Raw genomic sequence first — 16,339 nt, forward strand, 5'->3', positions numbered from 1 at the left:
AAGGAGATGGCGGGCCGGCTAGAAAAACCAGTCTGACCCCTTCCCTGATGCCTTTTTGTCGTTTATAGCTGAATAATCCTTAACTCCTTACCTTTCTTTAGGTGCTAGAACAGCAGAAGTAGCCAATGTTTAATCCCCAGAACTGCAGCTGTATGGGCATGCTGGGAGTTGTAGTTTTTCAACAGCTGAAGAGCCACACGTTACAGATCACTGCTGTAGTGCATATACCTGTATACTAGTGCATATTACTGTATATACAGTAGTGCGTGTATGTAGGGTTAATGCAGGAGAGCAGGGACGTATCATTGTAGGGCTCCCTCCTGTCTCTGCCGTCTGGTCATTGTTGTGTAGGTGGCTTTTCGGTACATTGCCACCCGATGAATCACCACTCTCGCTTATTTTGCTCTGTGTGTTTCAGTGACGTCTCCTTTCTTCAAGGTCTTTAGCCATTGATATATAAGATATACATTCCAGCCATCCCCCTGAATGCCTTCAAAAACGCTATGTGATATCTGACAAAAACGGGGAAAAAAAATGTAAATATAAGTTAATAAAAAAAGTGGATGTTTTTTAATTTATTGAATAAAACGCATAAAACCAGTATTGCTACCTTTTGGCCTTGTTGTAAAGGAAAAGTCTTTGAGTGTTTTTTTGACACAGGAGAAAATAATGCACCTTTCCCCGTGCCTCATCAGCGTCAGATCACCAATCCGGAATCTCCAGTGCTACCAATGTCACAACCCCGGCTAATAGACTGGTCACTCAGCCAGTCAGTGACTTGGGCAGGACTCCACTTAAGTCACTGATTGGCTGAGTGCACTGTCAATCAGCTGGGACGGGCATTTTCCCCCGAGTCTTGATGTCATCACAACTCGGGTGGGGAATGTCCATCGGCGGGGGCCCGGGGCCCGTCAGATGGCGCATTGTGAGCACGGGGAAAGGTAAGCAATGCTTCATTGTTATGCTGTCCCCTGCCTCCTGTCAAATCCTTCCCAGGGCGAGACTTTTCCTTTAAATAGTCAAGAGGACAAATAATGTTGCATGAGACCACACTTTGTACTATATATTTACATTGGTAACCAACTAGGTGTATGGCCATGATGTCTTCAACATAAAGTATATCACCTGAAAAGGGAATGGAACCAGAATCTTCACCCAAATAGTAAAAACCACCAATGCTAACAAGTTTCAAAGCCAAAAAAGGTTAGTAAGGATTGAAACCCCCACCAAAAGGTTATCCCCTGTGCATAGAGAATAACTTGCCTAAATGAGAATACCTTTGAAGTGGCTAACTGGGAAGCAGAAGACAGCTGAAGCCTTCTGCTCCCTAGACAACCCCTTTAAGGGATAGTCATACCAATAACCTTTCTTATGTATGGTTTGTGGGGATGTCGGTGATCAGACTCTCCAATCTTAAAAAATGTTTCCATTTCAATAGACCTCAGGACCTCCATTCTCAGTCCAACCTCCAACCGTTGGGGATAAAGAGTGGAGAGGGAATGTCTCATTGGTGAGAGAACCCCTTTTGAAGCTAATGTACCACATCTCCAAAGGAACCAAAAACTGGTCGGCGCTGGTTTTTCTATCTTCGATTATACCCGCTGGCCGTATTGCAGATAGCGGGAACCGGGTGGCGGTTTGAAAAAAGGTGATGATAAAAAAAAAAAATGTTTCATTTGGAAAGAAGTGGTAGATTTACTTTAGTAGTTTTTGAGAAACTTGAGAATCCATGATTGCATTGCATGGCATTACAGAGGGCGTCCCTTCCCTTTTAAAATCCCATTAGGTGATGTGGTCAATATAGACTGTGGCATCTGCGGGGTTAAATGGTTAGGATCAGAGTTAATTCTGATTCCAGCTTTGGCAGCAGGATATGAGCTGTATGTTACAGCTGTCACTTGGCTGCCAATGGCTCAAGCACAGCTCCTGAGATCTACCTGCTCACCACTCCTTACTGTTATGGCGCTATGTAACTATAATTGAATGTAATGTAGACCCTTATATAGAGCGTGTAGCATTGGGCCAGTTTCAGGTGAGCGCAGTATGGATGCGTTGTTTTATACGTATTATAGACGCACAAAAATTACCATATTGTGGCAATTGGAAACGGTCTGCTCGATGTTACTCTAACTTGTTTCGGTCATTGTATTTAGTATATGTATATTCCAAAATAAGTTATGCTGGCCTGTATTACAATGCTTTACGAGCTCAGTCAACAGCCCCTCCCATCATCCCAGCACTCAGATCAGATCTCAGTTGATTTGATTTGATCAGATCTGAGATAAGATGATCAGTCGAGTGGTATGGGATCGAGGGCGGGGTGTAATTGGGGGGATGATAAATGTGTTCTGCTGGATACTACTTCAGCCTCTTCAAGTCAGTGCTCCTCCACACTATTTATTTAGCCTTGCTCTCTATGGCTTATTAGAAGTGCCATTGAATGTTCATTTGACTCAATAGATTTTTAATGGATTACTATAAAACCTTCTTACTGTGTGTATTGTATTTTCTGTGTGAAGAAGTTGCATACTGGTAGTTGCCTTGTAAGAATATTTTCTGACTCATGCGTAGGTTATGTTTACATGACACATGGCATCTACGCTAGGATGGCACCTGTCAAACGTATTTGCAGGCACACATTGCCCATCTAGTGAGCTGCATTGCAGGCATCTGTCGGGGGTATACATGAGGAGCTGTTCCTGCTGTGTACATAAAACAGATGCCATTAAATGTAGTGTGATTAGAGGAGCTTTGTGATCTGAGGTTTATCGGCATCATTGGAAATGTTCTTGGCATTATCAGTAGCCTTAAAGGGGCAGGACAGCACCACTCTTGTCCTCAGTTTGGGTGTGGGTTTTGTAGCTCAGGTCCGTTGAAATGAATGGAGCTGAATTGTAATACCACAACACAACCTGAGGACAGGGCTGGGTGCTGTTTTTTACAAGAAAGTAGCTGTCCTTTCTCTAAATCTGAATAACACCTTTAAAGGGTACCTGTCATTAAAACAAACTTCTGACACGTCATAGCGACATTTCAGAGGTTTGTGTCGGTCAGGGTCCAGGTGCCGAGATCCCCACTCATCATTAGAATGAAGGGGCAGATGCGCACTCTCCCTCTTCATCTCCGTCTCACTGCTAAAGAAGCAGTTGAAGGAATTATAATAGAGGCCTATGGAACTTCCTGTAATTGCTGTACCAGAAGTTTCATAGTGCTCTATTATAATTCTGTTGACTGTTACTTTAGCAGTGAGACAGAGATGAAGAGGCAGAGCGTGCATCTGCCCCTTCATTCTAACAATCAGTGGGGTCTCTGCACCTGGATGCTGACCAATACAAACCTGATAGGTACCCTTTAAATGGGTCAGCTTTATTTCACGCTCTGAGATGCAGACCTAGTCTGCTAGGGTAATAAAACAAATGCTACCTGTCTCTGTTTGCAAAGTTATAAAATCATTTTTCCTTCCAAGTTCGAGAGTCATAGGGGCCAGGCTGAGCTGCAGCATGCACACCTCCTCTTTCCCCACCCCACCCTGCTTGACTTACAGCACTGAGCCATGTACATCAGTCCTGTGAAGAAGAGCCGAAAAGCACATGCTTTATCTTGGTCTGGCCTCTACAACTTGAGCTTAGAGGTAAGCCTAGGTTCCCATCTGTTTGACTTCACGCTATACTTCCAAAACCTGTCAAGAAGTCAACCTGATGTGTTGCCAACAGGTCACAGAGTAGTAGTCATGTTCAGTCCATTTTCTGGATGTGAGGGACCCAAAAGCATGGTCTATCACACTTCTCAGTCCCACTCAGGTACAGTATAGGTGCAGGAAATGGAACAATCACAATATGGCTACATTTTGCCCATTCAAGTCAGTGGGCACATCAGCAACAGGTCGAACCTGGCATCAGCATCCCTTTTTGACAGATTTCTGACAACAAGCTCAACGTGGGGCAGCTCTAACCTAAAACCTAATTTTATAACTTTGTAAACCTTCATCAGCTAAGAGCTCTGAGCATCATATACAGCTGACAGGTTCACTTTATGGCCTCCCATACACATTAGGGAAAAGTCAGCCTAACCCAGGACCAGCTGATGGTGTAACATGTATGGAGGCCTCCCCAGTGTCATCGGACAGATGACATGTGGGAAGACAAGGATCAGACATGTTGGATTTCAGTGACCCTTTTGTATACCCCAGAAATAATCCAGCAGCTGCTTTCTCTCCTCACCCCCTCAGAATCACATGCACACCCGGCCTGGCTGAGAATGCATTTGTATGGGAGAATCGGGACAGATGACTGACTAAGATGTATGGACGCCTTAATCACAGATGACAGGAAGGGTTGTCCTCACAGGATTTCTTCTGTGTTTTTAATCCCCATTATATAAATCATGTTTGGTGTCATGGTGGAGGCACTCTCACATTGAGGACAGTGTATGTATTATGTATGAGGCCATTTGTATGATGTGCAGTGACTCAGGCTGAATCATCGCCATGTCTGTGTGCACTAGGCTAGCCCTTAGGGCGCAGGGAATGAGAACAGAACCACAACCCTCAGGCTTGGCAGGAGCAAGGAACCGTGAAAGCCCTCACTCACAATGCTATTGTATTTGGTTTCTTCCAGAGAGCGTCTGCTGCCAACCCCACCTCCTATGAAGTACCCATGCCACATCCGCACCTTGTGATCACCACCAGTTCCTTTCCTATGCCCGTCTTCTAAGGACTTCATCTTTCTACATTTCCTGAGGCAACAATACACACTGTGCCCGCAGAATTTACTCTGGCACCATGTCAGGTAAGGGCGGCCCAGGTATAATCTTCCTCCTATTGAAGAACACTGATTGTTAGTTTCTCTGTATTGGAATCAGATTGACATCTGTGCCCTGAACATACAGACAGTAATAGGAGATGGCTTAAGGCCCTATTAGATAAAGCGATTATCGATCGTATTCGCCTCATAATTGTTTTGTGTAATAGAAGAAAATGATCAGCCGACATGCACTATGTCAGCTGATCGTTGTCTTTTAACAGGCTAAAACTGCAACGATTAGCCTAACAACGATCTGCTGGCGTGGCTCTGCGTAATAGGAGCGGTGGCAGCAGACCGCCGATCGCCCGGGCAGCGCCCCTGCGGCTCTTACTCGCTCCTCCTTGCTCACTGTCGGCACGTGTAATAGCGCCGCCAGCGGGTGGGGGAACAAGGAGCAAGCGAGCACTGACCTAAAAGGTCGGCGCTTGCTTGCACTCCACATCGCCGGGTCTAAAGGCCCTATTCCACGGACCGATTATCGTTCGTATTCGGCCGATATCGGCCGCTACGGACGATAATCGTCCGGTGGAATAGAGTGCAACGATCAGCCGACATCGTTCATGTCGGCTGATCGTTGCAGTCGCTTGTTTTTCAACATGTTGAAAAACAAGCGACTGATATAGCAGCGATCTGCTGCCGTCGCTCCGTTGAATAGGAGCATCGGCAGCAGACGCTGCTATATCCTATGGGCTGCCCGGACGATCAGCGATCCCCCGGGCAGCCCCCCCCGCAGCTCCCAGCCGCCCCTCCCGCACTCACCCGCTCGCTGCCGCCGCGATGAATAGCGGCGGCAGCGAGCGGGGAACGAGGAGCAAACGAGCGCTGCGACCCGTGTAATAGGGGCATAATAGGGGCTTGAGTCTATTGGTATCATAAACATATACATATACTTAGTTGGCTTTAAGCAGTCAATTCACTTTCTACTAAAGGTGTTCTGCATCTAGATACCCTTTATTGCTTATCTCGGGGTCAAGATATGTCGGCCTTCTTATCAGTCAGAGAAGACAAATGATCCAGATAAGAAATACATTGAGCTGTGTCACATCCACATAGTTGGCTTTCGGCTTTCCAGACACATCAGAATCAGCTAAACCTGTCAATTTCAGCAAGGGTGGGCATCTGTTTTATGTACATAAGGTTTTGTAGACCTGTCCAAATGGCTATGTTGAATTTTAACACCCACTCCTTTTGTTGCTAGAGGTCTGTAAAAATTGGCTTATTTCCCTTTTCCCATTGAGAACGCATTTACACTCGGCTAAAACGAACATACATGTGTATGGAGGAAGACAGGAGCAACAGCAGTTGGCCGGACAGGCTTTATCTGCAACTTTGTAGCTTTTTTGGAATGCTGGGAGGGTTATTCTGAGGACAAGTTGCTTATAAACTCACTGTGATTAAGGCTCCATTCACATGGAGTAAAACTGGCGGAATTTCGTACCAGAATTCTCCGCTGTGGAATCCCGCCAACCTCCGTGTCATACTGGAAGTCTATAGCCTACCAGTATGTCTTGGAGGCTGGTGAAATTCTCCACCGCGGAACTCGGCCAGTTTTACTCCGTGTGAACGGAGCCTAATCCTAATGGCCTTCATCAGGGACTTTACATCAACTGTCTCAGAAGGGAGGGGGAAACAGAGAGAAAAGCTCACACACAGATCTTTGTGTTTTCAGCAGAAAGCAGCAGCTCAGAACTGGGGGGAAGGGGACTGAATAGATAATTTTAAGTTTGGTAGTAATTGTTAGTCTCACCCTGGGCAGCAACATATGAAAAGCTATTTTTGAAAGAAATACCCCTTTTAAGACAAGTCAATGTAGTCAGTGTCCTACTCAGACCGATTCAGAAAGTTATGGTGGATATGAAACAATGCAAGATGACAAGTTCTAAGTGGATTAGACGTCGTGAGCACAATGAAGGAAATGTAGAGATGTGAAAAGTGTGTGACCTTATTTCTTTTGACGTTGGTATCGGTAATAAAACTTCTAATTTCTGGTAATGTCTTTAATTCAAACCACTTTTATAGGGAGTTACACCCCAACTCCAGGCGGCCCGTTCTCGGCCCTCACCCCCAGTATGTGGCCACAGGACATACTTGCAAAATATACTCAGGTAAAAACAAATGGAAACTACTCCTTTTAGTTACGTTGTGCATTATGAGACCGTTACACAATATATACTTCTGAGATTCAGAAACAGCATAGCCTGCAGTGTTATTCTGTTTATACAGCTCTAATTAATGTCAATAGGAGTTACACAAACTATAAAATAGCCGGCTCAGCTGTTTCTGGCTCCCCAACCACCTCTGGCAGCTACTACTAGAGGTGTTCTTATTGGTTTTGTATAGTTGTTATTCTTAAACGTCTTTATACAATACTTAGCTTATGGATGTATTTTCTATGTTTCCCTTTCAGAAGGAGCAGACTGTAGATCAGCCGGAGTTTCGCTATGACGAGTTTGGCTTCAGAGTAGATAAAGAAGGTGAGAATGTCTGTGGTTATGACGCAACATGGTAAAAGGTTCTATGGGAATTTCATGTTTCCACTTTTTTGTTACTTGTGTTTTTCATGTGTTACAGATGGCGCAGAACCAAATTCAAGTAAGTTGTTGGGAATTCCACTTACAGAAGATCCCCAGCAGAGGCTAAAGTGGCAGGCCCATCTAGAGTTCACCCACAACCATGACGTAGGAGACCTAACCTGGGATAAGATCGATGTCACCCTCCCCCATTCTGACAAATTGCGTTCCCTTGTGCTAGCTGGAATCCCCCACAGCATGAGACCACAGGTAATCTATAGAACAGTAGAGAGATGTAACAGTACATCTCTTCTGATGTATATCACAGATCATGTGATGGTCTTCTTCAGCAGATATGGCCTCCATACATAGAGTGCCTCAAGCACAGTTCTGTATGCACATTCGTTGCCATTGAGTCCTCTATATTGGTGAATCCACCTGGTTCTTTACAATTTGCCCAGGTAAAGTCTGCAGCAGAATTCAGTAGAAGGCAAGTGAATAAGATGTTACAGATCACGTTTACATGCAATGGACAAATGTGATTGCTGCGGATTTTGCCTGAGCAAGGTGACACATAATCCCTTGAGAATTGTGTTAGGACTCATTCCATATATCTGGCAGGATTTTGGGTGGAACATTTCTGCCACAAGTGGCCCAGTAGATGCCTGACAGAGTGCCACCTCCTGCAGGAATCCAGTGGCTGAGCATCTTGAGAGCACTGAAGCCACAGCACAACGTGGTTGTATTAGGTACAATATAGAGTCGCTGTTAGCCACACCACACACTCATCTCTTAAAGCGACTCTGTGACCACAATGTGTCCTCCCTAAACCCCCCGCCCCCCCCCCCCCCCCCCCCCCAAACCACTTGTACCTTCAGATAGCTGCTTTTAATCCAAGATCTGTCCTGGGGTCTCTTCGGCAGGTGATGCAGTTATTGTCCTAAAAAAATTACTTTTAAACTGGCAGCCCTGTGTCAAATGGCCATGGCCTAGAATATCTGTGCCCTAATTTTGCACCACCCCTCCGTCGCTTCTCCCCACCCTCTTCATCATTAGGAATGCCCCTAGAACATTTTCTCCCGTCTGAACATTGCACAGGTGCCTTAACGATCCAGCCCATGTGCCGGGCTGACACATGTAATGAATAGTAGAAAATCTGCCTGGAGCATTCCTAATGATGAGGAGGGTGGGGAGGAGGGACAGAGAGGGTGTGACAGCCTAATGCATAGTCACTCTAGGCCACAGCAGTTTGACACAGGACTGCCAGTTTAAAAGGTTTTTTTTTAGGACAATAACTGCATCATCTGCCGAACGGACCCCAGGACAGATCTTGGATTAAAAGCAGCTATCCGAAGGTACAAGTGGCTTGGGGGGGGGGGGCAGACAAATTTCCATATGTCATATAAAGCTCTGCAAACATTGAGGTTATTTTATTGTTTCCCAGCTCTGGATGCGACTTTCAGGTGCCTTACAGAAGAAGAGAAATTCAGAGATGACGTACAGAGATATTGTACGCAACAGTTCGAATGATGAGACATTAGCTGCTAAACAGGTACTAGAAACGTATTCGTGGTTTACATAGCTGGACCATTAAATAACACAATTTTGCTTTGAATTTGGCCTTCTTCACATTTCACTTAGGCTGGTCATACATGTTAGATAGATGTGGTCCAAATGCTAATTCAGCTGACAGCTGTTCTTCCCAAACACCCATGTGCATGCATGCTCTAGACTTGTTTGTTTGCCAACATCTGCCATCCCGGGAAGCTAGGAGGCTTCCATACACGGTCAGCCAGTCCCGCAGAGATCAACAGGTTAGGCCAGCATTTAGCTAAGTCATCTAATCCAGTTCCCCATAGAGATGGTTATAAGAATATTTCTTAGAACTGTTTTGATGATTTTTGTTTGTGATGAGGCTGCACTGCCATTCTTAAAGGGAATCTGTCAGGCAACAAAGGCATGTCCAAAATGTTTTTACTGCTATCTATCTAGCAGTACTGCTAGTTCAGTAGCTCATGGGGTGACAGATTTTCTTTATGAAATCTCACAAGCATTTGTGACCCAGCTTTGATATAGACACTAATAGATGTTCTTGCTCTGTCTGCAGATTGAGAAGGATTTGCTCCGCACTATGCCCAGCAACGCTTGCTTCTCTAATCTGCAAAGTGTGGGTGTGCCTCGCCTCAGAAGAGTGCTACGTGGCCTGGCATGGTTATACCCAGATATTGGGTATTGCCAAGGCACTGGCATGGTGAGTGTAATGTGTCGTGTCATCTTTATAGCAGGTGCTTTTTTTAAGATTTGCTCCCTGTGACTTTCTCTGTGGTTTCAGGTGGCTGCATGCCTGTTGCTCTTCCTAGAGGAAGAAGATGCTTTCTGGATGATGAGTGCCATTGTAGAAGACTTAGTGCCAGCTTCTTATTTCAGCACCACCCTGATTGGGGTTCAGACAGATCAACGGGTATTAAGACACCTCATTGTTCAGTACCTCCCACTACTGGATAAGCTGCTACAGGAACATGATATCGGTGAGGCCCTGTATAGGATATAACTTGGATCCTCTTATTCCTTTGCATAATTGTCAGTTCTTGTACACTGTTCTGATATGCATTATAAGAAGGCGCAAGGCACCGTCATAGACGGGAGATATGTCTCACCAAGGATCCTGGCCTTGGTGAGGTGAAAGACTATGATTGATGGTGTCAGCGGCAATAGGCCACTGGCACATGTTTAAAATTTAGTATGGCTGCAATGCAGTTTAGTCGGGGACGGTCTTTAATGGGAGCATGCCAAAGAGAGGGTGGGTGGCTGCTCCCACACTCCAGGTCCAGGTTTTGGTGTGGCCTTTGTACGCCTGGGAGAATCAGCTGAGAGTGGGTGTGTATGCCTCCAGTCTCAGTGTGTGCGGCTGTGGAGAAGGAGCTGTGTGTGGCTTCTCTGAGGCCAAAGGAGACTTCCAGGAGTAGTTTGGTGTCTGACAGCGCCTGTCCGGGTGAGAGCCCTATGTGAACTAATTGACTGTTTTGCATAACTGTCAATGACTGTTTTCACGGACTCTGTTCCATACCTGGGTGTGGGCTGAAGAAAGCTGTATGTTTTGTTTTCTGGTGTGGACTAAAAACCAATTATTTTTCTTTAAACCTGCTGCTGGTCTCCTATCAAAAGACTGCTTTTGAGACTGATCCCCACAGCATACAGGGAGGGAACTACTTTACTAACTTTAACCTTTTTTTTCTGGCCCTTGTCCTTTGTAGACAACATGTATGGCTGCATACTCATCTGATTGTTGCTCTGTTCTGATATAGTTACTCTTGTGCATGACTTACCTCTTCCATTGTTGCCTTTTCTCTTTCACTGTCTGCAGAGCTGTCCCTCATCACTTTGCACTGGTTCCTCACTGCATTTGCCAGCGTAGTGCACATCAAACTGCTCTTACGGATCTGGGATGTGTTTTTCTACCAAGGTTCTCTTGTCCTGTTCCAAACCACCTTGGGTATGCTAAAACTTAAGGTAAAGCCAGTTTGTGAAAGATATTCTAATAACTGTTCAACATTTGCACCTTCTGCCCCAGTGTAGTGGGAGAGTATGGCTGGTAGAGAATCTGCGTGTAGCCTTATATCCATATTCCTAATACTGATGGAATGCCGTGGTAATGGATGCATAAGACAGGTGCCTGCCCCAGCTCCATACCTGACCCTGCTTGGGACTCAGCTTTTTAGGTGGTAAACACGAAGAGAGTGAAGAGGCTTCCAGCTCCAGAGAATAGACCATGACCATGGGCAGTCAGGCTTAGGGTTCTTTTACACAGAGCGATTTTTAATGATTAAAGATAAACAATCGCAAACGAGATTGTTTGTCGTTAACCTGAAATCGTTCACCGCATTACACAGAACGATAATCGTTAGATACGATCGTTACTACGATCATTATTGCGATCGTTACTATGATAGTTTATTACTTCTGATCCCAGCAAAACAATGAACAATGTGCAATTACACTGAATGATTAGTGATCAAATGCGGAACTTGAGCGAACGAAAGCGGAATTACAGCGAACGATTAACAAACAATTAACGATAATTTTAGTTTCAGATCTAAGGGTCCTATTACACGGAGCTATTTTTAAGGATTAAGGACTAACGCAAACAAGATTGTTTATCGTTAACCTGAAGTCATTCACCATATTACACGGAACGATAGTCGTTAGTTACGATCATTACTGTGATTGTTACTTTGATCATTTATTCCTTCTCATCCCAGCAAAACAATGAACACTGAACGATTAGTGAAAAAATGCGGAACTTGAGCGAACAAATGTGGAATTACAGCGAACGATTAACAATAATTTTAGGTTTAGATCTAAACCAACGATCAACGACATACCAACGATTTTTCGATCGTTGCCTGCAATTACACAGAACGATTATTGTTTAAATTGGAATGATATAACGATTTTTTGCACGATAATTGTCCATGTATTAGGGCCCTAAATCAACGACATATGAACGATTTTTCGATCGTTGCCAGCAATTACACAGAACGATTATCGTTTAAATTAGAACAATATAGCGATTTTTTTTTTTTGCTCGATAATCGTCCTGTGTAATAGGACCTAGTGTTGGCGGTGACTGTTGCCTCAGCTTGGCAATGAGGTGACACGACGATCAGTTTGACTTCCCAGCTGTATAACATTTCTATTAAACATTAGCTGGTGTTGGTTTCTTGAAGGGTTTAACATGTAGCTATCTTATAAGTTTTCCTTAATGTCTTCCAGGAGGAAGAACTCATCCAGTCTGAAAACTCTGCCGCCATCTTTAATACTCTGTCTGATATCCCTACCCATATTGAGGATGCAGATATCCTGCTGCGGGAAGCTATGATGATCGCAGGAACCCTCACAGAAGTTATGATTGAAGCACAGAGACGCAAGCACCTTGCTTACCTCATAGCAGAGCAGGGCCAGCTGCTTAATACAACCGCCGCTGTTACCAACCTTTCCAAGGTGAGGGACAGGTTATATTAGGAGTCTTGTGGCCTGGTAACATTGCCATGTAAGCTGTAAACGTCCCCATGTACCTTATACTTTTGTTGCCCATACCCACTACTCTTATCTGGTTCAGCCATCAGAGGTGTATAGGCCTCGACCGACCGACTAATGACAGATGGTGTTGATTGATCTAGAGGGCCCCTTTATTCTGGAAGCAATAAGCGGCAGCCAGAACTGTACCTTAACCCTCCACTTTCCATAAATACCACAGGAGCTGCTGAACTTTCCTGTGTATGGGGAGGACAGGAGAGATAACTGATGGCTGAACGAACGTTTGGCCATAAGTTATTGAAGGCGTATGGCCACTTTAAGAGCTGGATTTGTTGAATGGAAATAGTGTACTAAATGTTGGAAGAGAATTTTGCCAATGGCAACTAGAGGCCTAATTACTGGTTATCTGGCAAGACTTCAATTTTATTTTTATACCTTTTGATTAAAAAAAATTGGAAAAAATAAAGTAAAATGGTGAATTATAAATGTGTAAAGATTATTGTAGACAGTCAGTCCAATAGACATAAAATGCTGTGACTTGGACTGTGTGGATCGTCGATAGCCAATCAGTCTTTTGCACAGAAAACCCATTTAATATTGTTCCTAATACTGCTCCTCTACTAAGCTCTACCTCTACCACACTTCAGCCTGCTACAGAAAGATTTCCTAGGTATACACACTATATTGGCATTTTGTCTGCACACACTGCCTAGGAGGGACGCTTAAAAACACATTGTAAACTCCCCCCCCCTCCCCCCAACCAGTTTATCGGTCCGCCATTAATCTCTAGTTGCCATGGGCAAAATGTTCATCTGTTGCACTGGGCCAGTGTTCCTGTGATGACTAATTTCACGTATGATAGCTGTTGGCCAACTGCCCATCTAGCCAACGGCTCTTCCCCCGTCATCTTTCAGCCACATTACATGGTTGGCTGATCTCACTGAAGTTGTGTCCAGCCGACAAATCTCTATTGTATGTGACCAGTTCATAATAAGAGTAATATTATTCTAAACCCATACACATCCCTCATCATTGACCAGGCCCCATTTAATACAATATTGGCCGAGCATCTGGACACATGGCAGGGAAGGTTTTGGATTTAGGGTGCCTTCACACACACCGGATCCGCAGTGGATTTCATGCTGCGGATTCGCAGCGAAATCCGCTGCGGATCCAGTGTCATTACATCCCTATAATAATACATACTCGCAGCGGGATGTCAATAGTATGTATGTTAAACCCCTGGCGGCTGGAGCATACATCACCTCCTCCCCGCTTCTAAGCGGGATGTCCTGCTGAGAACCGCCAAAGCAAGCCAGAGCGGGGAGGAGGTGATGTATGCTCCAGGCGCCGGGGGGTTAACTTACATTCTCGCAGCAGGATGTCAATCCCGCAGCGACTATGTATTCTCATAGGGATGCACCGACACTGGATCCACAGCAGATTTCGCCGGTGTGTGTGAAGGCACCTTTATAAAGTGTTTGTCCTTTTATGCCGATAACATCTGAGTGAGATGAACGTTATGTGGGTGTCATGTTCGGATATTTGTAGGGTGTCATGTTCGGATACTTGTAGTCTATCCCAAGGGCATGCAATACGACATTTACATTGCTCCTATGTGATTTATAACCACGGCTTCTGTTCTTTACAGATTGCTTTATCTATTTCCTTGTAATAATGAAGAGTTCTTTGTGCTTTCCTATTCATTGTTTCCTTAAGTCTGCTTGTTCCTGGCTACATAAAGGCTGTCTATAACAATATATAAGGATTTTCAATGTTAAAATGATGTAATGTGTTTTTCTCTCTCCTTGTGATATGTTGAGTTGAGGAGTGAGTATTGTTGTCTACCTGGGTTACATATGACCAGTGGCAGAATTTTGGCACTTAGCCACTTTGGCCTGTTGGATAACAATCCTTCCTCTGTATGTCTCCAGATTATGAGAAGACCGAGTCAGCGCAGGAAGTCTGGGATCACCACGCTTTTATTCGGTAGGTAGCCATTTTACATGTGATTGACTATATTCATGCATTGGAAGTATTACATACACATTGATGAGAGATGGTTCACATGGAATGCAAAGTATAAAGGAAAGACTGCCAGATCTGCATTAAAAACTACAGTATATGCAACAAAAACTACAGCATGTAAAACCATTCCTAAAGAGAAGCTTGTACATCAGTAGATGGCTACTAAAATCTCACCAGGGCTGTGCTTGTATTGGGAAAAACGTCCGGTACATGATCTCTAGTCTTTACAGTGGTCTCCTCCATGCTACTTCCCATCCCTTTAAATAATCTTCGAGGACCTTTTATCCCCTGAAAGTTGTACCAAGAAATTTAGTTATTTCAGCAAGAAATATGGTCCTTGGAAGACATGTTAAAAAGGATTAAAAAATAATTTACTAGTTGGAGCTAAAGGCCCTTTTATAGGGGTCAATTAACAGGAATAAGCATTTCTATGACCACTTATTTCTCTGATTAACGACCTATGTAAAAGGGCCCGATATTAGCTGGCGAACAAGTAAAAGATAGTTCTTTGGCTGATCGTATCTTTTGTGCAGACAATAAGATCATTATTATCGGCCGCACGTCGCCCTGTGTAAACGTCTGTGCAGCCAACAATGATGAAGTGAAGGGCTGCACAAACAATCCAGCGATTATATTTATGGCCTGACCACACAGTTGACTGATCCCTGTAGAAGGGCCAGCAAATAAACACCGATCACAGAGGATGGCTCTTGTTTGCAGTCTAGGACCCTTTTTTTTTGCTTCCACCATCATGACCTCTATGAATAGTTACAGATAATGTAGCTGGAGGGCAGGACAACCGGTTGAGTGACTCTGATAAACTTCTATTTGGAAGAATAGTATAATGTGCAGACTTGACCAAGTGGCAGATCTGCTTTACTGCCAACACTTCTGCTCCTTCAGCCCTGGAGGAGAAAGCCGCTCTGGGGGAATGAGCTTAAATTCTTGATAGGGTGGGTTAGCGGTGTTAGTGTGTTATTTGAGTCTTTTTTTTTCCTTCTCTTCTTCCTTTGAACTTGTAATAATAGATTGTTGTTCAGCCACCATGACTTACTCACATATAGAATAGCTTGTTTTTCTTCCAGGAAGTGATCTTCTTTTTTTTTTTTTTCTTTTTCTAATTTCTGGGATTATTTAACAATAAAGGCTTGTCATTTTCTATAGTCCAGTGACCATGTTGAAGTATTCAGAGGTAGTCCTGTCCTCCACAATTTCTAGAAATGGCTTCTTAGAAAAGGCCTGGGTTTCGCCAATCCCGGATTCTGTTATAAGTGCTGCCAGGAAGGCGACCTACAAGACTAGAACGGCTAGAACCCCATCAACGTGTTTACGTCCAAGACGTTTCCTTGTTCTGATCCTATAGTAATGAGTTGCATGCTGTGAAAGCAATCTACAGGCTTATACATGACACACAAACCTATCGCAATCCACCATCACAGCCATTCATGTACAGAATGTATGCTGGTATTGACTGCCACCCACTTTTTCATTACTGAGGGAAAGGAAATCTGATCCTCGATATAAATATCATGTACTTTTTCCGCAGGTGATGATGACTTTGAAGCCCTAAAAGCCAAGAATATTAAGCAGACAGCTCTGGTGGCCGATCTGAGGGAGGCCATCCTGCAAGTTGCTCGTCACTTCCAGTGCTCTGACCCTAAAAACTGTAACATTGTGAGTGTAGTGATCACGTCTTCATGCTGATGAGATTGATACAATTGTCCTTTAATTCTATATATAAAACTTTTTTCTTATTTTAACATTGATCCATATGAGATAAGTGGGGATCTCACTCGTGGCACTCCTATCGCTATCACTGCAGTCTCTTCATTGCTTACTAGGCACAATGCTGTAATCCTGTAGTGGCTGTACCTGGTACTGCAGCTGCCTCTAGTTCATCTTCCTTTAAAGCTGTAATACCAGGAACAACCACTACAAAATGTATGGCACTGCGCCTGATAA

General features: G+C 44.2%; 1 protein-coding gene across 6 annotated transcripts in view; it reads left to right on the forward strand.

The window, feature by feature from the left end:
• The window catches only part of SGSM3 (small G protein signaling modulator 3), a 44,764-nt gene that overhangs the window by 10,365 nt on the left and 18,060 nt on the right, over nucleotides 1-16,339 (forward strand). For 3 of the 6 annotated variants that reach the window (XM_069967202.1, XM_069967206.1, XM_069967201.1), the window contains exons 2-12: nucleotides 4,617-4,787; nucleotides 6,822-6,907; nucleotides 7,210-7,276; nucleotides 7,374-7,582; nucleotides 8,757-8,864; nucleotides 9,420-9,563; nucleotides 9,645-9,840; nucleotides 10,677-10,822; nucleotides 12,086-12,313; nucleotides 14,284-14,338; nucleotides 15,924-16,051. In XM_069967202.1, coding sequence (XP_069823303.1) covers nucleotides 4,781-4,787; nucleotides 6,822-6,907; nucleotides 7,210-7,276; nucleotides 7,374-7,582; nucleotides 8,757-8,864; nucleotides 9,420-9,563; nucleotides 9,645-9,840; nucleotides 10,677-10,822; nucleotides 12,086-12,313; nucleotides 14,284-14,338; nucleotides 15,924-16,051 — 1,374 coding nt within the window. In that variant the 5' untranslated portion in view covers nucleotides 4,617-4,780. Of the gene's footprint in view, nucleotides 1-1,087; nucleotides 1,204-1,438; nucleotides 1,649-4,616; nucleotides 4,788-6,821; nucleotides 6,908-7,209; nucleotides 7,277-7,373; nucleotides 7,583-8,756; nucleotides 8,865-9,419; nucleotides 9,564-9,644; nucleotides 9,841-10,676; nucleotides 10,823-12,085; nucleotides 12,314-14,283; nucleotides 14,339-15,923; nucleotides 16,052-16,339 lie in introns of all 6 variants that reach the window. The other 3 variants (XM_069967205.1, XM_069967204.1, XM_069967203.1) reach the window with 2 other exon arrangements.

This window comes from Dendropsophus ebraccatus, chromosome 4, assembly GCF_027789765.1.
Source record: "Dendropsophus ebraccatus isolate aDenEbr1 chromosome 4, aDenEbr1.pat, whole genome shotgun sequence".
In the NCBI taxonomy this organism is placed as follows: domain Eukaryota; kingdom Metazoa; phylum Chordata; class Amphibia; order Anura; family Hylidae; genus Dendropsophus; species Dendropsophus ebraccatus.